This window comes from Aulonocara sp. 'chitande type north' Nkhata Bay, linkage group LG3, assembly GCF_057382095.1.
Source record: "Aulonocara sp. 'chitande type north' Nkhata Bay isolate Kocher_YH1m ecotype deep benthic linkage group LG3, A_spYH_male_GT1.1, whole genome shotgun sequence".
Classification (NCBI taxonomy): domain Eukaryota; kingdom Metazoa; phylum Chordata; class Actinopteri; order Cichliformes; family Cichlidae; genus Aulonocara; species Aulonocara sp. 'chitande type north' Nkhata Bay.
In genome coordinates, this window is record NC_141346.1 from 68,441,400 (window position 1) to 68,468,917 (window position 27,518).

Consider the following 27,518-nt stretch of genomic DNA (forward strand, 5'->3'; position numbering starts at 1 on the left):
CTTTACTCCAAGTAAGCAAACCCAATCACATCAAGAGACAATAAACCGACAGCACATCCAGGAAACTGTCTGACGGTCTAGTTTAGAAACCACGGGGAACAAAGTGGGAAAAGTTGATGCCTGCAGCCGCTCTCACATCCACAGCTCGCAGCGCTCTGCCTCAGCTCTGCTCCTCACGCTCGAACCATCCGATTCATCTGCTCTGGATTTCCTCTGATTAGTTCCCAACAATGGGTTCAGCTACGGTTCCCCCGCTGCTCTGCACAGCGAGCAACCCGCTCGCTCCTCCACGTGTCCACTGTCACAGATCAATATCCCATCTGTGATCTGTTCAGCCTACAATAATGAATCCCGCTAACCTGCAAAGCTAATGACAACAGATGGCTGGCACTCATTTCAGTTTGAAAATAAGAGTGAGAGGATTGTCCACAGCAGCAGACGACATCTCATGAAGAGCAAACAAATCTGGGATGTGATTAAAACAGCTGAATGTAGAAAAACACTGCACAGACTCAGGATAACATGAATACTGTCATTCAAAATAAAGATATTATTTTTATCATGTTTGAAGTTTAAGACACTCTTACATAATTAAATGTTCTTCTCTTCGTGCTGTGTGATGATGATGAGTGGACACTTAAATCAAATAGATGATAAACTTTCTTTTACTAAATTTATCTGTCACCAGAACGTCACCAGTGTGACATCGTCAGCATCCTGAGACACCAGCATCTCTGTGGGGTCCTGACCATCCAGCACAAAGCGCCTCGACGATGCGGCGCCATGGAAATAAAACTGATTCGTTTTAAACAGACGTGTGCTGGTCGGAGGCCACACCCAGTTTCCCTTCCTTCATGTCATCACCTCGTCCGCGTTTCCTTCTCTGCCGTTTTTATCCGAGCACTCACTCCCAAACTCTGAGATCAAAGATGAAGCAATGGGAGCGCTGGGCTGTGTCGCCTCAGGCCCACCAGGGTTGCTAGCCTGGGCACAATCAAATGCCTGGAATTTGTCACCCCACATGCTTTTTACAACCAGTAGCAGCAGCAGCCCCCACCCCAAAGCTACTTCCATGACAAAAACACAGGTTTCGGTGCCACTCTGTGAGAACTCCTTTGACTAACCACGCGGCAGAGAACGATGCATGAAAGAGCTGCACTTCGTACAATCACTGACAACAGAAATAAAAACTGCTGCAGAAAGAAATGCTGTGAAGCACAAACACGCAGCCATTTGATTCTTTCAAAGCTAAAAGAATTAAAGAGGAGCTGTGCTATTTACGGCCCTCGTTTCTCCTCAGGTGCCGTAAAACCATAAATCTTTCTCGTCTGTGATTTGGCTTTAAAACTTCTTTATGGGGAGGCTCTCTGCAAACCAGCGTGGGCATGGCAACAAGGTCAAATGTCAGCCTGTTCATGAGGCTGCAGCATTTTCCTAATTTGGCTCACGGGTTTGAAGAAGACGCAGACACTCTGTTAGATACTCGACATCTTCATCATCAGCTGTTTGCTCCCAAACCAATCAATGTGCAGACGAACGCACCAGAACTTCCACCAGGTTTACTGGTGGAAGTTACCAGTAGATGAGCTCATTCCCAGCTGTAACGACAGTAAAGCGTCACGTTTACTCACATCCGATCTGGCAGACTGGTCCTCCATATCAGAGTCATTAGCATCGACCAGGTCCTGGAATGGCGGCAGCGTGGACACGCTCCTGAGGTCTGCGTCCTCGCTTTCTGCTCGTAGCTTACTGCTGTGCAGCTGCGATCTGTCTCTCAGTAGTTTCTTATCCAAACACGGACCGTCCAACTCTGAAATCTGCATTTCCGAGGAATTCACAAACCCCTTTTTGCGTCTTTTGGTCCCGTGATCGTCACCTTCGAGGCCGGACAAGCGCTTGTTTAACCTCGACGCATGAGTTATCCCCTCAGTCCTACGCTCCTTAGACAAAGACTTGGGCTGCTTGAAGCCCATCTTAGGATTGATCTCTCTAAGTGGCTGGTTCTCTTTGGGTTTCCTGGAAGATTCTTTGGGGGCTTTTCCGGGTTCCCAGCCCGAGTCCCTGAAGGCACTTTTGGGGTCTTTTAAATCTTTTGGGGTCTTGTCTATATGGTCCTTAAATGGCTTGTGGAGTTTGGAGATGCTGCTGTTGTCAGAGCTGGTGGTTGTGGCCATGATGAGGAAAGTGTTTCCTGTAGAGCCATCCTGCAGATTGAAACAAACACAGGAGATCAGATAGTAGCGTCGGATATTTAAGTAGCTGGAGATGAAAAGTGACATCAAGCAAAACAATAACAGAAGAGAAAGAAAGACTGAAGCTACACGGGAAAAACACGTAAAGCTCAGAGTGTTCAGGCACAAGGCAAAGGGAAGCTCCTCGCGCTGTCAGGGCGCTAATGAGACCATACCGCTGTCAGCTGATACAGTATCGAACACGCCACCAATTTTACAAGCAAAGATGTTTTTAAAGGTGCCGTGGACATGAAACCCACTCAGTCCACACATGCAAAGACATCATACACGTGCACATATTAAGTTATGCATAGTAATGAAAAACAATGCAGGGAAAAGTGCTGAACACACTAACTGAAACTTGTACAAAAACCTTTATTGATAGTACAGCTTCAAGACGCCTCCTTTATGAAGGAAGCAGTCACACTGCTCAGGTGTGGTTTCGTCCCAGTCTGTGGGATCATAATCTGAACAGGTGATTGGCTCTAATCCTGTCCCTCACGCTGATGTTGAAACCAAAGCTGATTGGGCGAAACAAAAACACAAAGTGTGGAACAGATCAGCTGATTCTGTTTGCTAATGTGTTGCTAATATCTTTCTACATTTTCTTAGTTTAAACCAAGTTTTTCTGAGTAAATATGAGTTCTAAATCAGTGCATTCTGTTTTTATTTACATTTCACGCAGTGTCCCAATATTGGCTGACAAACACTGCAATGATCAACTGTACAGCAAAACACTGATGCTGTATTACTGTAAAACACTAAATATCTGTTTCTTTGTCCACAAACATCCACACGGGTAAATCTTCGGCCCCTGACATTCTGATGTACGTCAGATATTATAAAGTGGATCCAAACAATCTCAGAAAAATGAGGGATGTTCCTGGCCACTCATTTCTAAGCCGACTAAACGAGGAAAGCCAAACGGCTGCTGTGAAACTAAGAAACACTGCAACACACTGTGGGTTCAGTTTGAGGGCTGTATAATGGACAAACACTGTAAATGCTGCTCAGCTGTGTGGCGTCTCACATCGTGCATGATGAACACGTTATCCTCCAACACCAGACTAAACCCAGAACAGAAACAGGTAACCTGATGGTAACCCTCAGCTGCATCAGAGGCTCCAAACTAACCTGCTGAGGTTGCTTTTAACAGCAGTTGTTCTGGTTTCATGTTCCAGCTATAAAAACATGATTTTGATATCAAGCCATCTTAATTTTAAACTTACCACATACACTGATGTACTCATGCATATACACACAACGGACGATGACAGTCTCTCATCTAAAGGTTAAATATGATGTGAAGATAACTTTCTACTAAAGATGTTCATGCACTATTAAATATGACAAAACGAATACACTGTGGCACATTGTGCTGTGCATTATTAATGATGCACATTGATGCAATTCATAGAAACACCATAAATGATCATCCATTTCCTCTGACGGGTCGTTGCATTAAAATAAATATATCAATAATGACTTTGGTTTTCAGAGCGCCTCACATGAAACCCAAGGACGTGCTAGAAACAGTATAAATGAAAATATAGTGAAGAAGCCCACAGCTCCCTCACAACCGCCTTCTGCAGTTTATCCAAGGAAACACAGAGACATTCCCAAGCCAGCCGAGAAGCAACCTCTCCTGGGACCGCCTCCCAGAAGGCCACGCCCTGAACACCTCACCGCGGCGACAGGTGACTCAAATGGTAAATGGCCTGTGTTTATATAGCGCTTTACTAGTCCCTAAGGACCCCAAAGCGCTTTACATATCCAGTCATCCACCCATTCACACACACATTCACACACTGGTGATGGCAGCTACATTATAGCCACAGCCACCCTGGGGCGCACTGACAGAGGCGAGGCTGCCGGACACTGGCGCCACCGGGCCCTCTGACCACCACCAATAGGCAACGGGTGAAGTGTCTTGCCCAAGGACACAACGATGGAGACTGTCCGAGCCGGGGCTCAAACCAGCAACCTTCCGAGTACAAGGCGAACTCCCAACTCTTGAGCCACGATCGCCCTCCTTTCGATGTAGAAGGACATCGACTGCAGTCCGAGTCCCTCTTGAACTCGTCACCCTATCACAAAGCAAAAGCCCACCTTCGGAGAAAGCTCACGTCTTGCATCTGCGATCTCATTCTTTGCACTTCAGCAGTGAGTAACAATAACAGGCCTAGTTTTATAAGCGATGGCTGCTTTGCCATTTGCTGGCAGACGACTGCGTATGGGAGACACAATTTTCTCCCATTGGGCACCAATTAAAGCGTTAACATTAAACAACTAGTCCTTCTGATACGTCTAATGACAGCAGCTCTGATGAGTCAGGCACATTCCTGCTAAGAATAGGCCGAAGCACCTCGGTTCAATTCCATTTTATTCATACAGCCAAATCACAACAAGCTTTACATTGTACAGTATATCCTATAATAACAGATACAGAGAAAACTCTTATCCACATACAACACCATCTCAGTTCTGTTCACCACAGCTCAATTATACACATTATGACATAATCATGTTGCCTACAAACAAGCTTTTAGCATATATAAACTTTACCACCACATTATTATTTATTGATTGATTTTTTTTACTTTTTTAATTAAGTATATCAACTAACAATATTGTAGTTTTAGTGATTCATCTAAAACAAAATAAATAAATTAGTACCAAACACCGGTGCACCCTGGGAGAGGCTCCAGGCCCCGACAGGCCAAAGCGTTTAGTGCAGTACAAGCAGGAATCACCCTGAGGTTTAAAAAACATATTTCATGCTTGTGCTACAACTTTTTTGCAGCAGCTGGTCTTTGCTGCAAAACGAGCGACCTTTGTAGCAGCGGTGCTATAAGCTAACAAGGTAAAGAGCAGAGACACTGACCTTGGACGCAGTAAAGCCTTTGCTTTTCTTTGTGTCAGAGCTGTTGGGAAGTGTTGCCAGCTTGAGGTGGGAGCCAAACAGGGAGGTTGAGCCCTCCTGCATTATCATCACCTGCCAAAGGAAAATCAGCAGCTTAAATGAGCAGAGTTCTTTGCTTTCAGTAAATGTAGAGTGTTCAGTCTCTACCAGGACAGCTGATAATGAATCAGTCATTTACTGAGTAATATCACTGTGTTTGTAGAGTCAAGTACCAGAAAAAAGGACATCAGTAAAGAATGTTCAGCTTTACTGTCAAGCAGCTTGTGTGAGCACTTTTGTACATATTTGTTCTATATTACATCGATTTCATCCCAGTCATCCCAGTGACATCAGTGCCTCACATGTACATGTAACTGACTTGGCTCAAACCCATTCCCATAAAAAAAAAAAAACTGCATCAAAAACAACAACAACAATCAAAGAAAGAACAACAAAGGATTCTTCACTTGTACAAGTGAAGATGGATATCATGAAGATTTAGAGTAACACATAAATGCCACACAGTTACCAAACACACACAAAACCATATGACCATAGACTATACTGGCTGCACTCGAGGTTCACCTGAAGCACAACAAGTGAGCACCGCTCCAACTGCAACTCCAATCCCCAAACGTTTGATCGAATGCTTATATAGGTCATCATGTGCTACCACATACCCCTCTTCATGAAACGCCTCACGTGGTCTGAAATCTTACTCAAGAACAGAACCCGATTCCTGCCTAGCCTAAACATTTAGCTAATTACGGCTAATCATGAAGTGGACCTGCTGTCATCTTAGATCGCAGTGCAGGGGCGGGGCCGGTGTCCTGCAGGTTACAGAGCGCAACCTGGGTCAACACACCTGAATCACATGACTAGCTCATTACCAGGCCTCTGGAGAACTTCAGGACATGTTGAGGAGGTAAATAAACTGGATTAAAATGAAGTCAGTGCACATGAAAGTCCCAGTGAGGGAATTGAAAAGCTTAGCAAAGGATGGCAAAGTTAAAGATGTGTTTATTGAATTCATTATAAACACTTTATCAACATTTTAACAACATAAACCGTTGTTCCACGATTTCTGGCACAGCTTTAAAAAGAAACACATGCTTTATGTTTAGCAACAGCGTTTGATTTTCGTACTGCACATTATAGCAAACATGTCCACTTTGGTCCTGTCCATACACAACCACAGGTTTGTGACTTTGTAAAGCTCAACTGTGCTGCTCTGTTATTTTTGGCAAACTCCAGGAAGACAGTCGCACTATGTTAACGTAGATGTAAACGCTCCAGACAAGAAAACAACCAAAACCTCTGCTGGTGTGGAGCAGCAGGGCCGTACATACACTGCCCCGTGAACGCCGTGTTTCCATGACTGCAGGCGTCTTATGTGGATCTGACAGTCGTTCAAGTGCACAATTTAGTAACGGGACACATTTGAAACAACTGGTTTTGACTGAAATCCCTTACATTAAAGTGCTACAACAAAGTTCAACATCTGCAGCAACAATAGCTGCTACATTGTGTCATTGCTGAGGTGGTAACAGTAACAGGGAGGAGGAGTCATGAGCTACAAGCCTGTTAGAAATCTTACCTTTGAGTCTTCTGAACTTCTTTTGTGAGGATTTCGTTGCTGTGAAGGACAACAGAAGAACAGGGTGACAATCTTGGTAAACAGAAAAATACAAACTATTCATTACTATTCATATCTCACATATGCAGGGTAAACTAGTTCAGCCATTGACTGTCCTCTCCAGACTGACTGTAGCACTTCAGCCCACTGTGGGGCCAATCAGAGGCTCCAGACATGTCAAATAAAGTGAATCACTACTGAAGTGCAGTTTTAAAACCCTCACATTTACTGAGGAACGTAAACTAATGTCATTGCTGTAAAGACTATACACATATACTGCACACATACTACATCCATGATATAAAGCGACAGCCCAGGATGGACCTGGTCTGTCACGCCCTCGTGCCTACCCCTCCAGCTTTCAGTAACTTCCTACGAAACTCCTCTGTTGGATTGTTGAAGGTGAGCTTCTCACAGCGGAGGTGATTGACGGGCGGGTGACCTTCCAGGTGGAGGAACAAGTCATAATCAAAGCGAACTTTCTTCGGTTCTTCCTACGGAGAAGTGGAAGGAAAACCACGAAAGGGACAAACAATAAAAACCCGTCATGCAGCACGTTACCCACATCATGCTCTGTTTTTGACTGCATCATTTAATTAGATTCAATTCAATTTTATTTACACAGCATCAAATCACAACAAAAGTCACCTGAAGGTGCTTTATATTGGACAGTAGATACAGAGAAAAGCCCAACAATCACATGACCCCCTATGAGCAGCACTTTGGCGACAGTGGGAAGGAAAAACTCCCTTTTAACAGGAGGGGCGGGGCCATCTGCTGTGACCGGACTACATTATTCAGATCCCAAACACCCTCTGAAGCCTGAACCATGAAATAACAGACAGAATTTTTTTTTTTAATTAATTAATTAAAATTTTAATTTCATATAAACCCTTCATTTTGATTGAATTTGCTACATCTGGCAAAAATGTGTTGTGCAATTTATTTACTTTCTTCAGGGGAAAATAAATAAATCACACTGATTATGTACAAGAACTGTATTTGTTAAATATGATACACGAGGCACTAAGTAAGTACCACAGTAACACAGCAAACTCAAGTCCTGATTGTAAACGACTAATTAAAAAAAATAAGTTGAGAAATTTAAGGCAGCTTTCAAATGAACATCCATGTTTTTGCTGGGTTAAGATCAACTTTGATTTTTTGGACTTACTTTTATTATTTTTACTGGCTTTTTTAGTTTGAATAACCATTTGATGAAATGATGACAGTTTGGGTTGAGACGACCTTTGCTCAGGAGTCAGCATCTGTTAGATGTGTTCGAAAGGCTCTCTGCTAGAAAACGCCAAAGAAAATAGAGCCAGTGGAACCAGTGGAACCAGTAACAAGCTAAAACTCTGGAACAAATGCTGCTTCTGAATTTTGCACCAATAACCAATAATGGAGCTCTTCCAGCACTACAAAATGCACCTTTCTCTCCACTGGATGTGCCAGTTCATGGCTCTGACCCAGTATCTGTGTGGGGTCGTTTAATTTAAATCTCTGCATTCATGACCTACGTTACCAGGTGTCGTCACCCAAAGAGAGAACCAGTTCATCCAGCCTTTACCCTCACATGGCAAAGGTGGCATCGCCTTTAGGCCCAGCTGTGTGTGTGACCTGCTGCTTTGTTAGAGCTGCACACACACCTCTGAGTATTGGTAGGCCAGTTTTTTCTCTTTTCCAGCAAAAACACTTTCAAGAGAGCACAACTGAATCACGCGTACACTCCTTCAGTAACGTCGCTGCAGAAGCTTCCACATAATACATAAAATGTTGCAACAGCTTGAAAAGACGTGACTCTTGATAGAAAAATGAAAACAGCTCTGAATGGACACATTTGACAATCAGCCTCTCCAAAGCTGCAGTTCAGGAACGACCTGGTGCAAACCCGACACATGTTCAGAGCATACACAAAAACCCCTTCATGGTTTAGAGGTTCAGGGTCTTACAACAATAGTGCATTACCCACAGACACAAACCCTGGCAGCTGAGTGCTGCTTGTTAAATGTACCTTGTTTCTGAAATAAACTTCGATGGGCAAGATGAAGCCTGCGTATCCAGATTCCTCCACTTTGTACGGTGGATCCTTGCACACTGAAAGAGAAAACTGCTGTTAGACTTCAGCACCAGGAGGCTGACAGTTCACAAAGCTTGCTTTAAATTCATGCAGTTACATGAAATGCAGAGCAGCGCTGAGTGTGCTGCAGCCATCTGGTTGGGTTGCTGGGAGACGGCCGCTCTGACAAACACAAAAAACCCAACCATTACATAAATCACATCCCCTCCACACCTGAACCAGGTGACAGGACTGTATTAAGACTGTTGCTTCATTTATTGTGTCATTAAACACACTAATCCTGCAGCTTTGTTCTCATGAGACCTCATTAACTCAATTTCTGCAGCCTACTCTGATGCATCGATACAGAGAGCGGGCGTCCATTAGAGCCAAAGCCTTAAACACACACGACAAGGCCAAGACGTCCACGCATGCTCGTAGAGGAGCACACGGATCACAGCGGATCCCTCCTGAGTCACAAACTGTACCAATGCAGGAAATGTACTAATTAAGTTACGTGTGCTTATTGAACAAAGGAAGCTTTGCTTAATTCTCAAATATTGTCCGTTTGACACATCACAGCATGCAGCTACGATGGTGATGCGTGTGAATGTGTAGAAATGCTGTACGGATGGATGAGAGTAGAGAAGGACGACATCTTTCTCACATCGTCCCTCTGCTGCCTCCAACATCTTCGTTCCTGAAAATCACATCTTTTCAAATTATTGTTGTTAATAAGTTACAAACTATTTTACTTACTGGTCACGGATCTAATCCAGTAGTCTAGAACTATATCTGTCCATGTATTCATACTATGACAGCAGTGGCACCTCTCAGTGTCCTTGTATACACAGCTATGTGCTCAGTTTGAAAATCCTACATGTGCTCAGGTTTCAGTGGTTTAGGTTGAAAAAGCAGCCATGACCTGATGGAGCACATAATGGTTGTTGTGAAACGTTAGCTTCATGCTTTTCAGGATTTTTTTTCCTTCCACACTTTTAAATCTGCAGCTGTTTGACAAAATTAAATGTCACAGCCTTTGTTACCCTCAAAATGAACCAGGATCCTTATTTTAGGACAGATGTGTCATAGACACTAGGCTTGTAACAATACTACAGTTTCAGTTTTAATACCAATACCCAGAAAAATAGCATGGTGAAGAGTATAACTGCATCCTACACCAACAGAAGTAATGGTGAACAAGTTCTATCTTGAAAATGTCAAGTTGTTACCTTTCAACTAATTCTTTCAAATATAAAGTTGATTTAAATAAAATCAATCCTGGTGGCCTGCAGCTCCCCCTCAGCCAAAGACACGAATTTAAAAATCAGAGCTGATTTTCAGAGATGTTGTCCTCCAACCACGAGGTCAGCGGGATTCAAACTCATCTGAGATTTTCAGCAGATACACCTCTGGTATCAAGTTGAAAATCTTAGGTGACCTCCTCCTTGAGTTATCACATTCACAAGACTTTACAAATCCTTGATCCCCGACCTTGACGCTGAGCTCTTTAGAAGAGCACCTATGGCATGAACTTCCCAACCCTACATCCCCTCATTCTTGATGTATCACATCTGGACAAAGTGTGGTATTAGCTGTGTTGAAATGAAGAAGACAGAAAACAGAGTGCTTACTGTGAACGCTCACACCGCTCACTGCCTGGATTTCCAAACTGACCTTTCAGGCAGCTCTTTACATCCTGGTAATTGCTAATAGTTAAACAGCAATGCTGACATGTGCTCCTGCCAGGTTAATATTTATGATAATTTCTTAATACTTTAATACTAGTGAAATGCAAGCTTCACTGATCTCTGGAGATTCCTCTGAAAGGACTGTTCGGTGTTAAAGACAGCTGTTAGCTGCATGCCTGACTTACTGCAGCAGTGTCATGTGAAAACAGCACTGTTTGTATTGATGTTCTTGCAAATATGTACCATTGGAGTCAGTGATTAACATCTGAGTGCCTATTTTTTGACAGCCCTAATAGAGACATTGCTTATGTTTGGAGAACGCAGGGACTGATGTAGACCCCAAAAACACGTCCCCACAGTGAAACGAGGGCGTGGGAGTATTAGGCTGTGGGTATGCTTCAGTCCATCTGGAACTGGAAATCTTGTCAAGGTGGAAGGAATTATCAAGAAAGACACATATGTGATAGTTTGGAAAGAAAAGATCAAGCAGCCAAACCTGGATCTAAGTAATCGCTTTGTCACATTTTCCTTTGTCTGAAAACGCCTGCGTCTCATCTGTTTGTGGGTTTATATTGGTGCTAATGTAGGACCCTTACATTCATACATCCCTGTAAAGAGGCACTTTGACGTTCAATCACTGTTGCTCTACTAGAGACAGTGCTATTAAAACTGTTCCAAAGTACTGACTAAGCCAATCTCAAAGAGCAAGGGCCGACCAAAGCTGCACATCAGCATGAAGCTATGGTCCAGCAGGCAACAGTTGCTCCTGTTCTCGGATGAACGCTACAAAAAGCTGAGCAAAAGCATTCTTCTTATGTCATGGTGAATCTGATTAGTGCTTATTTATGCACAGACAACACTAATTCATCATGATATTCACCGCAGGTGATGAAGAGTGTCTGTGGTTGACTGAGCAGAGCACCCAACAACAACCCTGCACTCCACCACTCTACACGACCTCTCCTGACTCTACATCACACTAATCAGGTAACAGCAAGACCCTTCGACAAAATGAGGTCAACATTAAGCTCCTGAGCAGCAAGAGCAGAGCAGGGATGAACGCACACGCTAAAGTTTGTGTTGGAGGTCAGTTAGGCCGTACGGGTGGAGAGCCTCAGCAAGTTAAAGGTTAGCATCCTCCTCGCTGCTCGTCGTACCTCTCCCACCCCGCTAGCACACATGCTAATGCAGGTCACATACAGAAGCAGGCTGCATACACACTATATCACATATGTCAGCCTGTTAAGATACACACACCTCCACAGAAACGCACTGAAAGAAACTCCTGATCAAAGGTCTGAGACTAACAGCACACACAGCAGGGTGAAACTTCCACACCTCACCTATAAAACCACCACAGAAGTGTTGGATGCTCAGTGAGCTCCGGGGTGGCAAACTTTAATTCTTGCAAAAGGTTGATCAATTTCCTATTATTTGATCTGATTTTATTAGCGTCAACATCATCAACGTGTTTGATGAAGAGCAAACATGATGCAGACGATGTAGGACAACTCGAACATGCCTGAGAAGGACCGTTTACGAAGTTTGGATGAACCTTCAGAGTCGTAAACTGAAATCACAGCAGAGAACACTCAGATCTGATTTATGACAACATCTGCATATCATAATAATGATAACGAAAGTAGCTCCTCAGACGTGTAACTGATGAGTCCGATGAAGAAGGAAGTAATAATGGAGCACATTATGATTCTTTACGTCCAATAAAAGCTGCCAAACCAGTGTTAGAACGAATCTAACATTACGAGAACCATCGAGAAAAAGTGAACAGCAGAAAGAGACAGCAGGTTGGTCACATCAGCTCCAGTCGGTGCTGCTCCTCGATATTAATGTTTTCCATGGGGGGGAATAAAGGATATGCAGGGTGTGATTGAGGTGGGTGATCTGCTGCACCCTCAAACGAAGCAGCCACAAGAAGAAGAAGAAGACGAAGAAGACGAAGAAGAAGAGTGGTTTATTTGTACAGCACCAACGCGCAGTCGATTTAATGTGCTTCATATTTTAGGGTAAAGATCCAACAGACAATCTACGCACGTGGAAACCAAACTACACCACCATCAGAGGTGGGCTTCAGGTGTGCACCAGTACTTCCTGAAACTATTGGCCTCCTGTTACCTCACGAGGTAAGACATGCTGCACTACATCTGCTTACTAGCTATCATGTACTGGATATAACGTCCCAGTATGGAGAGTATGGCTACAACAATGACTTATTATTCAGACTTATGGATATATTCATGTCAAAAAGGTTAACAAGTAATAATAAATGAATGCATAGGCTTTCACAGGTTTCAGGCCCTAATAAAACTCCACCAGCAGGCCACGAGTCTCAGAGCGAGTCCTGACTCAGGCCTCGGAGCTTTGTTGTGGGGAGGGACTGTAAAGAAAGACAAATGTTTTATGGTAAGGCCAACTGAGAGGAGTGAAAGAGCTTTCAACAGACACCCCAAATAAATCAAGCTTCAATAAACCACTTCCTCAAACTTCCTTTCATTGATTGAACCGAGGAAGAGTTGGCATTTACAGCCCAGTTCCTGTTCCTTGGAGGTGGCCGCCTTGTTTATCGGCACCTCCTCCTAACCCCATGCTTTCTTGTAAACAACAGCAGCCAGCCTGGAGCTTTCTTTGTGTTTCACCTTCATGAGTGGGAAGCATTTTTGAGGAATCAAGGAACAATACCGGCAAAATCCCGAAGCCCTTCAGTTTCTCAGAGCTTATTTATTTTTCCTCCACGTTACAAACTACACGTTTCACGCAGTTTTCAGGGAGATGAACCATTTTTTTTATCTTCCAACTTTCCATAAAAGTGACAATTCTCTGAAATATCAAACACCTCTGAAGAGATTCCCTCCATCTGTAGATTAAACGGCACTACAGAATCCAAATGAGGTGCTTAAGCAGCACGAGCCTCTGCTGCCAAAAACAGCACCGCCTTCGCTGCTTCCTAACAACGTCTTTACCTCCATTTGTTCAGACAGCTTTGCCATTTGGCTGTCACCATGGAAACACCTCCATGCTGGCCTGCTAACTAAACAGCAGCAATGATGAAGCGCAACGGCGGCTTTACTCGCCGACTCGGGGAGCTTCTCCGAGCTACACACCCAATCGTTTGGAGAGTGAGAAGAAGTTAGACATGCGCCATCTTTTGGCGTTCTCGCTCTGACTCCCTTCGATGTTTGGATTGATAAGAAAACACTGATGTGCTGACATATGAAGAAGACTATATTGAGAGCACTTAGGATCTGAGATCTTATCAGTGGACCTAGTTTGGTTTGGTATTGCTACACAAGCCAATAAAGACCAGCTGACAACTGTAAACAGCAGCAGAGCTACAGGACTGATGTTCAGCACCTTCTACATTTTTTGGCGTCCCGACAGACCCCAGATATGTCCAGGTGGACATACAAAGCTTATATTTCATTTGACAAGCCAAGTGAAATGGAGACATGTTAAAAGGACGTCCACGTCCATTTAGTCCCCCCCACCTCCAAACCCTCTGGTTTCCAAGGCTACAGTTTATAACCATCTGTAGTAAATACTGCTGCAAAGGTTATCGTATAAATCAGCACACGACCTGCTGCCATTAAAGCAAACTGTTAGTCCTCACTTCAGTTTGTAATTTTAATATCTGCTCGTGACGTCTTTAAATGTCTCCGTTTTATTTCAGTGTGTAGGTGGAGCTTGTGTGGCTGTTTCAGTTAAACTGGAAAGGAACCATGTCAAGAAAAACAGCTGAGCTCAGATCTTTGTGCGAAGCACACAACGTCCAGGTGCAACAACATGTGCTGGTGACTGATCTCTTAGTTGATTAAACAAGGAAAACATTAGACTAACCAACTAGTGTAAAACTAGGAAACACTCAGGTATAAAGTTCAGTTTGAGAACAGTTTAAATGAAAATGTCAAAAATGAATTATAGGCCAGTCAGTGAGCCATCGGGGGGCAGATTAAACTGGAGCAGCAGATCCTGGAAGTCATGTAAGCTGTGAGGCAAGGCCTCCTTGGACTGGACTTGTTTGTCCAACACGCCCCACAGATGCTCGACTGAACTGATATCTGTGGAATCTGAAGCCCAACTCAACACCTTAGACTTGTCCCAGTTTGTGCTACTCAAAGAAGGCACCTTCTCCCACTTCTCCATCATCCTGTCCTGATGCTCAGGTGTCCACTGGTGACCCTTTTGGCAGTAGACGGGGGTCAGCGTGGACATCCTTACTGCTGTGCAGCTCCATGTGCAACAAACTGCGACACGCTGTGTGTTCTGACACGTTTCTATCAGAACCAGCATCAACCTTTTCACCAGTGTGAGCTTCAGTAAGTCACCTGTTGGACTGGCACACACAGGTCAGTCTTTGCACCCCACTGGTTTACTAACACTAACCCTACCTTCATTAGATCACTTTTGATAGATACTGACCAGTGCAGCCTGGGAACATCCCATAGGAGCTGAAGGTTTAGAGATGCAGTAACACAATCTTAAACCCTTATGCTTGCTCATGTTTCCTGCTATTAAAGAGAAAACCTTCACATGCTCCCTGATCTATGCCACTCACCAACAGGTGCATTGATGAAGAGATGACCAGCACCATCACCTCACCCGTCAGTGGTGGATTTCCATATTACCACACTAAGCCTTCTTTTCCACAGTGGCTCTAGTGTGTAGGGCTGTGTCAGCTGGGTGCCGTGTTTCATTAACAGTTAATCTTGTACTTGTACTCCTCTAAAAACTCAACTGTGTGTCACTCCAAGCAGATGATGTCTGCCACTGCTGAACAGGTTGTCAGGATACTACAATTTCAAACTCAGTACTGACACCACAGGGTCGATTCTGACCCCCTCCTGCAACAACACGTGGTGAAGAAGTTGTACCTTCAAAACATTAACTTGTTCATTTTTCAACAAATTTTCCCAGTTATATGTTAGCTTTAACAAAATAACTATTGAAGCTTAAAGGTTTTATTTATTTTACATAATTTCATTACAGATTATTGCGGTAAAATATATTTCAGGATCTACTAATGAACAATGGGCGCAAACAAACAACGCTTTACCATCTACATGACTGAATTATTGTAGAAGAAGAACATAATTAAAATGAGTTTGAATTGGGGTCGGGCGACTGGATGAATATTTCGACTATCGCCGATAGGCTGAGCATACTCAGCCGGATGGTGGACACGTGCATGCTCATGCAAGTTAGTCGAGTTTGAGTACTTTGCTCGTACTACACTGATTACATTGCTCTGCAATCAAAAAGTCTGTGGACGCACGAATTTATCGCCCATCGCCGATTATTGGACTGATGATTGTCGGTTGGAAAATTTTTACATATCGCCCAACTTTAGTCTGAATAAAGTCTCTCATTTGTTTCCTAAAATAAAAATAATGATTAAAAAATTTAGACAAAGTACGTGTTATGTATTTAGGATGAGTACAGGATAAGATAACAAAGTTAAATACATTTAGAAGACTATATATTACTTATACTTATATTATATAAGATTATATCATACAGTTTTGGTTTGATTACAGACCAATTTTTCTAATAATTTCATTATTATTATTATGATCATCATTATTATTAGTAGTAGTAGTAGTAGTAGTAGTAGTAGTAGTAGTAGTAGTATCTGTGTGGCCACCAGTATTGTTTTAGATCAGGGGTGTCAAACATAAGGCCCGGGGACCAGGATCGGTCTAGCAAAGACTTCAGTCTGACCCACTGGACAGCTGTAAACACTGTGAAGGCGTAAACTTGGCATTTTTCTCTACATTTTACAGCTTTTTCCGATAGATAAAGGGCACTGATACTACACTAATATAATAAAACAACAGAGAAACAGTTAAATCTGATAACTGTGTAAATTAAAAATGTCCAGTTTTAGATTTATAGGTCAGTAAGTGAGCTACCAGAACTTTACTAATTTATCTGAGACATTTTCTTAGAATTTAATTCCAAAGAGTCACGCTGACAGATTTCTTTCTTTATCATGTAGAAAAGTTGAGACGTCCTGTTTTCCTTATTTTAAGATACCTCGGAGTCTAACTTCTTTGCACTGACACAAAGGGGAGTTTCACTGATCTGGCCCAGGATAAAGGTGGGCTGTATGAGCTAAATAAGTTCAACATTACTGATCATCCTTACTGTCTGTGGAGCTATGTGATGAACACTGGGTGGACAGTCTGAAGGTTAACTGTGGGCTTCTCCAAGGTTAGTTGTTTACACTGGTTTGTACTGGTCTGGGAAACGTTTGGAAATTCATAAATGAATGTATGACACACTAAACTATTTATACTTAAATAAAGTTTTGTATGTAGTAATATTATTGTGTCTATTACAGCTACTACTAATGTTATACTAATTACTACTGCTGCTATAAATAAAAAAGATGCATGTAGACACATACTTCACCTGATTATATGATTATTGCCATCATTGTTATTACTGTATTATAATAAGCCGAAGCACCAGCCTGCACCTCTTCACTCACTAATTTGTGTTGTCTGTTGTTATTTATGTGATTATTGGTGTCAAAACATGAAAAGTGAAACGACACCAGGACGTAACATTACACAGACAACAAGACAGAAAGGACTTTAAGTGAGAACCTGACTCTGCAAACGCTGCACTACAGGTGTGAAATAAATGCACGCACATGAAGAAACAACACACATTAAAAGTATACATATATACACACACACACACACACACATATATACATATATGTGTGTGTGTGTGTGTGTGTGTGTGTGTGTGTTTGATCAATTACAGATGTGAAGCCCTTAACCTCTACACAAAGCACCAGGGCAGCTCTCCTCACCTCGCTTTGGTTTCGGGAAGCTTTCGTGCAGATGAAAAACCACTTTCTCCACAAAGTGCTGGATGTTGCTGTGCTCTGGTCCTCGCACAAACACCATCCAGTCGTGGGTGAACCCTTCCACCGTGGGTTTCTTTCTGACCTGGGCACGATGACCAAGTTCCAGTTTCACCTGCACAGCACCCTGCAGAGCACAAAGACGCAGGGTTAGCGTTACTAAAGACGGGTCACGGGTCCATGTTTCATGCAGGTGTTTGTTCCTGAAACACTGCAGTCTGCTGCTGTCCAACAACGTCTGTTTCCTCTCAGCTGAAGCAACAGGTACACGCTTACACACGACGAGCTTCAACCTTCGTGTGTCCTGCGCTTTGTTTCCTGAGCTAACGTTACACAACTGTTAAACCGTAACATCGTAAGAATAAAGAGCAAACTTCTCAACAAAGTTGGCATGTCTGCGTTACCGGCCCAGCGACTCCTCTCACTGACTACAGCCGCTCTCCAACACTCTATCGGCGCATTAGCCAAAACGATTTGGGGGTTTCTCCCGAAAGATTTTCCTCTGTCTGTCTCTGAGGGGAATTTAACATCTCTATTATTTCATGTGGTAGCGGCGCGCTAAGTAGCAGTACAGCCCGAAAACCCTTGTTGCAGAAAAACCCACGGACCCCTCCGGTGTGCCATAAATGTCCACGCGTATAGTGTTTAAACCCGAGCCGGGAACAGCAAAGCACCGTGAGCAGCTACTTACCGAGCTGGCCATAGCTGAGGCCGAGCCTTCCTGTTATTTCATGGAGACTTCGTTTTATATTAAATGAGAGGTGAGTGCAGTTTGCCTATGACGGCCGACATGGTTTCTTAGGGACTCAACTCAGACCCAAGACTTTGAAAGGTTCGCCGGCTGTAAAGCGTCTGTAATGACGTGGACAGTATCCGCTTTGGGGCTTTTCAAAGTAAAACACTTGCGGTAAAGATGCACTCCAGGTCCCCACATACCTAACATTCTCCTTATATATATTTCTTTAGATTTGTCTTTCTTTTGTTTTGTCTTTCAGACAATCTCCACGTGTGTTTGAAAAGATTCAGGTTTCTTAACTACTTTTCGACTTTGTTGTTAGCATATATACACACAGCTGTTTATAATCCTGGCGTGTATGATTTTAACCTGTATATGCATGACCCAGAATGAATCATTTTAATTAGTAAATTACTTTTTTTTTTATACCGTTGCCAGCAATCCAGCTGCACAGACATTTACTTCCAACATTAAGCTGTTAATGCAGCTCCAAAGACTTCTGCACTCTGCCAGGATTAAAACTAAGCTATGCTTCTCTAATTTTATGACTGTAGGTTCCTTTTTGTGTTTCCTGAAGCTGTCCGTGCATTCGACAAGTCTTGCTGGTACTGAAGCTCTATTTTAGTTGAATTGCATGTTTTCACTGTGCAGTATTAGTAAGGAATGTAGGAGTGCCTTCACTGGAGTCTCTGTTCTCTTACTGCGTGTCTGTGGTTCCCAGCACTGATACTGGATTGAGATTTACAGTCTATAAAGTCTTTAAAGGACTTCAGCAGCAAAGAGAATATCTTCACACACTTACTGGATGTTAAGTCTGTTTGCCATGACTTTAAACCAATTTGTTAAGAAAGTAAAAGATCGTGTAGCTATTGTGATATTAATCAGAATCAGAATACTTTATTGATCCCGAGGGGAAATCATTTAATATTAATAATTAATAATTATATTAATACTCAATATTAATAGTAATTATTAATTAATAATATTTAATATTAATTATCACTACAGCGTCATTATTTATCTTTAAATTCATTTTAATGACTGCTAACTACGGTGCACTTTTTCCAAAAATTATCCAGTATTTTATTTTGAGCATGAAACGCGGTCACTTCCGTTACGGTCTTTGTTACGTTCAACAAACCGGATCGCTTTAAGAGGCACAGCGCACGCGCGGCTTGGCGTACCCGCTTGAGGCCTCAGAAAGAGCACGAGATGCAAAGAACCAATAAGAGAACAACAGATCCACAGATCTCCAATCAACTACCGGCAACCTCCCGTAAGAACGCTACGTTCAGGTCCCAAAGGAAACCTGATGTTTCTGCCTTAAAACAATTAAATGTAACGTTCAAAGTCGCTCGAACTGGAGTTTAAAATGATAATCTGATTGTTCCAGGCTAACGAAAAGAAGTAATTCAGTGAACTCCAGTTTCCCCTTTTCTGTGCATATATGTTACTAAAAAGGTTTTTTACTATACTGCATAATAACGCCCAAATTTGGACAAAATAATAAGAAAGTCTATGAAAAACCCTCTTATACAAACTAGCCTTCAGTGTACTCCAGAGAATTGGCTTAAAGTGTCATATAATAACAACAATAAATAACCATCATTATTGTATAGCACTATTTAAAACACATTTCTGAAACTCTTAACACATCACAGAGAGGTCTACATATCGCATCACACAGTATAGAAATATGTATATTCAACCATAAACTGTTACAGATCCTTCTTGCAAACATATTAACATTAAAGCAGTGGTGTGAATCATAGTCAATAGGAAATGGATAAATGGATGGAGATAGAAGGAAATGAAATTACATCTAATTATTACTGGTACATAGTACAGTATAGGACTGCTGCATATTCTTCCCACTGAATGTGTCCAGTTACCCTTAATTAACATACAATGAAAGCTGAGTTAGTCTGAGGATTGACCCTTGTGGGATCCCATAGGAGTGGAGTAAGCCCTGTAGTTATTTATATGAATTTTGAAGTGTTTGTGAGATAAGAATGATGAAAACTATGTGAGAGCATCACTATAACTATAATCTCAGTTCACTATTCTGTTTGTTAGAATGGCATTAATCACCTTACCATTACTCAAGAATATTGTTTTGGAGTTTCAGCAGGCACAGTGATTTACACACTGGTGCCTTCCTGCAAAAAACCTGTTCCTGGTATTAACGCCTGTCAGCGGGGGGCTGTATTCCTGTTTTCTCCCACAATCCAAGGGCCCTAAATTTAATTGACCATAGTGTGAATATGAGTGTGTGGTTCTGTCTCTCAGTGATGGACTAGTGGCAGGTCAAGAGGTACCCATGACAGGTGGGATGGGTTCGTGACACCACAGGTTCCTAAGTTGGAGGAGAGGTTAAGAGGATGGATGGATGGATGGATGGTGTTTTAGTGCTGTGACTCTGAGAGAAACTAGATTAGAACTGATGCAAGGTGCAGGGTTCCTTAACCAGTTGAAGAAGCAGGTTTTTGGAAAACCTCAGTAACGACTTGTATTTTAGAAATGTGGCTGTAATTATATAACAGTGGAAGACACAGGCTGCCTTCAAGTGTTCAGGTATCCAAAGCAAAAGCTGATAACATGAAGGAAAGGGGAGATGACCAGAAAGGTATCTTTGAGAGATTTACCAGGAATAATATCAGCAGAAGGCTATGCATATGAAACATGGTATTCACGAAATGGAAACTGTACATTCAGGCAACAGTTATTAATTTAAATTAATGTTCAAAAATATTTAAAATGAAAGATTTTACTACTTTGTGAAAAGTATTAGTTGATCTTGAATTTAAGGGCATCACCTCATCTTTCTAAAGGTGGGACGGGGACAAGAAAAACCCAGAGAAGTTGGAGGGACAGGAATATTTTGCAACTCATTCGCTTATCTGGCCATAGGGAAGTCATTTAATTGTGTATAAAAGGAGCATACTGGAAGAACAGGGCTCTCATTGGTTTACCCATCTACAAACTGTGGCACAATATCAGAATAATGTTCTGCAGTGTAAAATCTTTACTGGGTAAATCTAGTAAAGATCTGAAAACCAACATGATCTTCTGTTACTCAGGTGGCACGCTGTCATGGAAATCACTGCATGGGTTTAGGAACACCTGCACGTTCTGCCTGTGAACACTGACATATCCAAATGGTCTGAGCTGAAGTTTGTTATCAGTGTTTAAAAAGGCTGCATCTCTGATGGTTGGCATTAGATCAGTGCCTATGGAATTGGCACCTTGCACATTTGGAAAGGAACCAAGACTGAATTATATACACAGGTTTTGGAGCAACATGCTCCCATGGAGATGATGTCTTTTACATGTTTATGGAGGATGTTGCTAAGCTGCACACTACAGCAGGGCTTTGTAGTGGAAGACCGCAAGTCCTGAACCAGATATTTGATGATATTTGTGACATCACGAGAGGAAAAGCCGCAGGACTGTTGAGCAGCTCTGTCCCTTATATCAGACAAAAATGATGCTCTCCCAAAAGTCCAGCACCTGGTCTCCTCAGTTCCCAGGTGTTTATGGATGGTTGTTGAAAGTAGAGGTGATGTTGGAAACATGGCCATGCTGCAAGCTTTTTGGGATGTTGCTGCCACCAAATTCACAATGAGCTCATTTGTTTTCTATGTTGCATTATGAGTAAAGTATGGGTTCATGAGATTTGGAGGAGGTAAAGTTTTTTGAACAGCATGCATAACTTTAACTGAGCTTCGTTAGTCTTTCTTAGCCTGCTGCAGTTACAGTTACAGCCGCGTATCTGTTACAGTGAACCTGCCGTCAGCTGTATAACGTTAGCATTAGCTTGTGGTGATGCTAAGCTGCTATTAGCAGGTCCTGTTCAGCGCTAAGTTGTGTCCGGACGACTTTACAGTTAGTTTTCTCCGTATTACGATCACCAGATAACTGTGGATGGCCTCGTGTGTACGGAAGCTTCGTGGTGAAGCGCTTTGGCCTGTGGGAAATGTAGGAAACACCAGGACGAGCTGCGCACCGCAGGAAACAAACATGCTGCTCTGTCTTGGGTGGTCGGCTTTGCCATTTCCAGATTGAGCGTTGTTATATATCTGGGGGATTACTCCTGATTAATTATTTGAGCTGTCACGTACTATGTGGCTGTATCAGTGTGAGTGCAGCTCATCATGGTGTGTTTCACTAATTTAATAACAGTAGATGTTAGCCTGATGTCCTCTTAGAGACCAACAGAGCAACGCTGCTGATTTTATTTTTGTATTTTATAGTTTGAAAGTGACACTTGGGACACAATGAGTGTGCGTCCCAATGTATTGTGCTCCTTCAGACACAGATCCACACAGCATGTGTATATAAACCATGGAAGAAGCAGAGCTTTCATAGTGACACACTGCTCAGCTTCACAGTGTGTGTGATACAGGTGGGTCACTTGGATGGGCAGAGGTGAGGCCTGGTAAAAAGCTACAGCTGTAAACTGTGACAGTGCTCATATAGGGGGCTGTTGGGGTTGTCTCACTTTTGGATGCAGGCTCCAGGGGCCGTTAGGGGAATTGCAGTTTTTGGCACTTCTGCACAGGTTTCAGTTTTCAGCCCTGGAGGTGCCGCCTGATATGAGGTGACACTTTTGTCTTTGTCCTCTCACCGTCTGTGAGAGATGAGTATCCACCATGTGAGTCCCTCCCTCTCCACCAGTCGGTCAGACGTCTGCCCGTCCTCCAGTCTGTTTCGGCTAAAAGGGAGATTTTCCTTCCTGCTGTGGCCGAGGCCTTGCTCATTGGGGTTGAGCGGTTAGTGGGATTTTCTCTGTACTTCGTGGTCTGTGCCTTCACGTGACTGTTGTTGTGATTTGTTGATCACAGAGACCTAAAAGACCTGGTGACCTCTAATTTCCTGCTTCTAAATCCAGACAGAGGCTGTTGTGCTCGGCCCTAAAACTCTTAGAAACAGCATCATCGTGGCCTCCAGTGAAGCTGTGAGGAGCCATCTTTGAGCAGAATATATCATTCAGTGTGCACAAACAACCACGTAGGTCTGTGAACTAAGCTGAGAGTGATTCTAGCTGCATGATTGTGAGTCAGTGTTATCAGACAAGTGCCATGAGCAGCTCCTTCAGTGGGAGACTGCGGCACCCACGGTGTGGGACGGAGAGATTTCGCAGGTCTTTCCTCCCCACTGCTGTCAGACTCCATAATAAAGACTTTAAATGATCAAGCACACACATCCATACATATGCAATAATCCTTTCTGTCATCGTTGTATTTTACTCAGTTGTATATAGTATTTGTATTTGTATTCTATTTTTATCTTATTGTATATTTATTTTATTTTATTCTATTCTGTACAGTTGTGTACTGTATTTATTCTTATTGTATTCTAATTTTTGCCTCATAACTTTTGCACTGTCCACTTCCTGCTGTGACAAAACAAATTTCCCACGTGTGGGACTAATAAAGGTTATCTTATCTTATCTTATCTTATGAAAAGCCTCAAAGCCTCCAGTTAAGCTGAAACGCTGCAGCACGAGTACCAACAGGAAGTAGAAAGAGAGCATATCTGTCACATATTAGCTCCTCTTCACTGACTCCCTGTTAAATCCAAGATTTAAAGTCCTCCTTCTGACAGACGAGGCCTCGAATAATCAGCCTCTGTCGTCTCTTAAAAAGCTTGTAGTACAAAGTTATACTGATAGAGCACTCCCTCCTCAGACTGCAGCCTTATTTGTTGTTGCTAGGTAGAATAGGAGGCAGTGCCTTCAGCTGTCTCTCAGTGGCCCGTCTCCTGTGGACCAGCTCCCAGCTTGGATTCATGAGACTCCCCATTTAGTTTTTGTGTTTTTTCTCTAAAGCTTATTGTTAGAACTGGATCAGGTGTCTCTGAGCCGTATCCCAGTAACACTGCAGTAGGAGGGCTGCTGGGAGACTTCATCATCTATCACCATGTGTTCTCTTTGAAAGCTACATATTTGTTATATAAGATGACGTAATCAGGCACTGTTAGCATCTCTGTTTGAACACTTATTAATAGATATACATGACAACACACTGCCACAGTACTAAAATAGTTTAGCAAAATGCATTTGGAAACAACAATGTACACGTCATGTAAGTTTATATAAAGTTTCATCCAGACTGATCACATGTCTCTGAGGTGAGGAGGAGCAACATCACCTCATTACATCATTTTATTCCCTGTTCACAACCACAGTTTAAATCATGATTCAAGTACAGATTTGAAGCTTTAACAAAAGTATTGCTTTCATTTCTCATAAATATTTTAATGCTCTCACCACATTTATTGGACAGATTCATTTTAAATATAAAGATTGTTTTTAATACCTTGATGAAAATCCTTTGCAGATGATGCCTCAGGTCTAAAACTGTATTCCCAGTATTCCCAGTGTGCCTCCTTAGTGTCATGGTAACACGTTGGCTCAGGAAGTGACAAAGTCACTTTTTAAAGGCAAATAAGAAGCTTTAAAAAATAAAAGCTGCCATATGAAACAAATGGAGCTTCCTGCTGTGGTGACCCCAGAGTGACTAAAGCATTTCTATAAACTAACACAAGAATAAACGAGAACATATCAAAATGAAAAGTAACTGCCATAAATCTCATGTACTTACACAGAAAAGTCAAAGCTCTGCCCATCAAAGCCCCGACTGTGATGACCTCAGGGCTCCACCACAGCAATCACAGGCTGCCACTGTGCCGCTGAGTGCTCTCCCAAAAAGCCGCGGCCCGTCAGGCCCGTCGGGCTCGTGCAGTCTGAGTGTTGCACAGCAAAGCCTCCGTGGTGTCATTTCTAAAGCATCGTGCTCATGCATTGTTCTGGCTTGTATTGCTAGTGCAGACCTAGCATTACAGCACAGCCTGTATTGTTTGCTGTATAGGCAACATCCTGTAGAAACCGCTGGCACTGTTTGGTTTCAGACTTTCAAACCATTCACAGCCATGAAACAGGACTGAGCTTATTTTCAGCATCACCTCAAATATAATGAAGGCTTTCTTTATGCTGTTGGAACGTCTTCTTCATGTTGGTGACACGTTTGAAAGTGTTCAGATTTAAAGTGCAGTGATGTGTGTGTGTGTGTGTGTGTGTGTGTGTGTGTGTGTGTGTGTGTGTGTGTGTGTGTGTGTGCACTGTCACGCTGCTCTGACTGGTCAGTGACTCTGTTCTACATATTGTAGTAAATAAGCTGTTGATAAGATGAACAGGTGCTGACTTACCTGTTCCTGTTTTTGGGAGCCAGTAAACAGGCTGCTGGTAGCAGGTGGACAGTACAGCCTGGCTTATCGTTATGGTAACAGCAGGTGGGTGGGACTGGGTGTGTTTGGGGAGGGGCTTGGGTTACTGTGTTAGTATATTAATAGTATTCAAAAACAATATGTGTTTACTGATGCTGCTCATCCCCTCATTGTTTAGTATATGTAATAAATAATTGTTATTATTATCAATATTATTATCAGGTTAAGTGAAATTCATTCAGTCCAACTCAAAGAGAATTTCTATTTGTGCAAAATATTCCGTTTGCATAACATCAAGAAGCATAAATTCTTATTAAAATATGTAAGAAAACCAAAGTGTTGTTTAGTTAGTGGGTGGATGGCTGAAGGGTAATCTTGGTTTCCTTTGTTTGGGACAAACATTTGGGAATATTTGTTTGAGAGGAAGATCTTTATATTATATATATAATATATTATATATATTATATATTATATATATTATAACACACGATAACTTTAAATGAATGTCGTGTTTTTAATTCCGCTCCGGACTCGTGAATCTCAACCCAGCAGCAGCGGTAACGTTTGCACGTCCTCGCCCGTTAATGCGGCAGGTAAATAATCAACTAACAGTGCATATTATGTTAGCGCGATCTGCCTTATTACAAACCTGCCATCACTGTGCATTTAGTGACCATGATGAGAGAGACAGAGTCTGGCTCAGACGCTGGCAGTTCTCGCTGCAGTCTGCCGGTAGCGTCTCCTTTCAGGCCAGGACAGATGAACGTCACCGAGCAGTGACTCAGTTTGTGGTCAAAGGCTTGCACACATTTTCGGTAAGTGAATGTGTTTAATTGTAGGGACATTACTGGATATTCTTGTGTAATTGCTACAGAATAATTTATGTTACACTTTGTTATTGCTACAGAAGAATATTTATTTTATTATTTTACATTTACATTTTTCTTTCCTGGGGACCCTGTGACACCCATTGAAGAGCCGTAGGCTGTGGATCTCTTAAGGTCTCACTGTTGGGTTTGTAAGGCCATGTTACTCCTAAATTTCTATCTTGTTCAAAGAGAAGATATAAAACAAAGTTCTGAGCTAATCGACCTCAATGTTCTCCTTTTTGAAACAGAATCGATAAAGAATCGAAAATGGAACCGGAATCGTGAAAATCTTATCAATACCCATCCCTATTTGTCGGTACTGCGCAAAGTGGCCAACAATCCAGCAGCAGCGACCGATTGGCTGTTGGCGGTCAGCTCCGCCCTGTCGTCCAGCCAGCGCCTGTCCTCCTCTCTTGTCCTGATTGTGACTTATCTCATCATCATGGGTCAGGAAAACATCTGCCAGCTGGCTTTGAAAGCAAGCCAGGCTGTCGCTGCTGCCGACCCCTGCCAGGTAGATAACCCACACAACTGTTCTCTTAAATCTGTGGACTGAATATAAAGTAATGCATGTTGTTCCCTCTGACATGCAGATATGTTGTATGTGAGGCAGCTAGCTTGTGTTTGTCTTTCTAAGAGCAGGAAACACATGTTGATAACCTGGTGTTTTGGCACCAACACATGACTTTGAAATGGTTCAGATCAGCAGGAAGATAAAAGCTGTCACTGCTGTGTGATTGCTGCTGATCTGCTGCCGTATAAAGGGAGAGGTTAGGGAGTGCTCTAAGGGGACAGACCTCTCTCTGGACTCGTGTTGGAGTCACTAGCTGCAGATGAAGTGTGAAGTTTACCCCTCATTACTCAAGCGTGCACCGGGCCCCAGAGGATTCACCTTCTGCTCTAATTGCTCCCAGAGTGCTGCACACACTGGTGTTTGGATGCACTGGTTGAAGGTTGTTGGCATATTTGAGTCCTCTGGAGATCTCTGCTCGCTCGTACTTGTCATGTTAAACGTGCAGCAGCAGGTCTTTGTTACAGGAAAAGCCAGAAGCTAACCACTATGAACCTTAATGATGCTTTACTGCAGTGATGTTGATTCAAAGTGATGTTTTTGGCTCGACAGCATTAAACGTGTCATCGCTCAGCTTTATTTTCTTTGCCCCTCCCTCTCGCTCTCGGGCCGTGCAGGTGAAGCGGTCGCTCTGCAACAGTTAAGGCTCGGAGTGCCATTAGGTGTGTGGTGGTAATTAAGCTGTGACACTGCACAGCAGCGTGATG

At 42.7% G+C, this 27,518-nt stretch overlaps 2 protein-coding genes across 4 annotated transcripts in view; one reads left to right on the forward strand and one right to left on the reverse strand.

The window, feature by feature from the left end:
* The window catches only part of LOC147336815 (protein AF-9-like), a 34,529-nt gene extending 9,158 nt beyond the window's left edge, over positions 1-25,371 (reverse strand). For 2 of the 3 annotated variants that reach the window (XR_015128317.1, XM_086285582.1), the window contains exons 1-7: positions 18,100-18,253; positions 17,355-17,535; positions 8,784-8,866; positions 7,120-7,263; positions 6,731-6,769; positions 5,116-5,226; positions 1,632-2,204 (exon numbers count right to left, since the gene is read on the reverse strand). Coding sequence is in view for 2 of the 3 variants with exons in the window: in XM_086285582.1 (XP_086141708.1) it covers positions 1,632-2,204; positions 5,116-5,226; positions 6,731-6,769; positions 7,120-7,263; positions 8,784-8,866; positions 17,355-17,535; positions 18,100-18,111 (1,143 nt within the window). In the remaining variant the exon portion in view is untranslated. Of the gene's footprint in view, positions 1-1,631; positions 2,205-5,115; positions 5,227-6,730; positions 6,770-7,119; positions 7,264-8,783; positions 8,867-17,354; positions 17,536-18,099; positions 18,254-25,353 lie in introns of those variants that run through there. The other variant, XM_086285583.1, reaches the window with a different exon arrangement.
* LOC147336810 (NACHT, LRR and PYD domains-containing protein 12-like) overlaps positions 1-27,518 on the forward strand; it is a 220,092-nt gene that overhangs the window by 157,620 nt on the left and 34,954 nt on the right. The window lies entirely within an intron of this gene.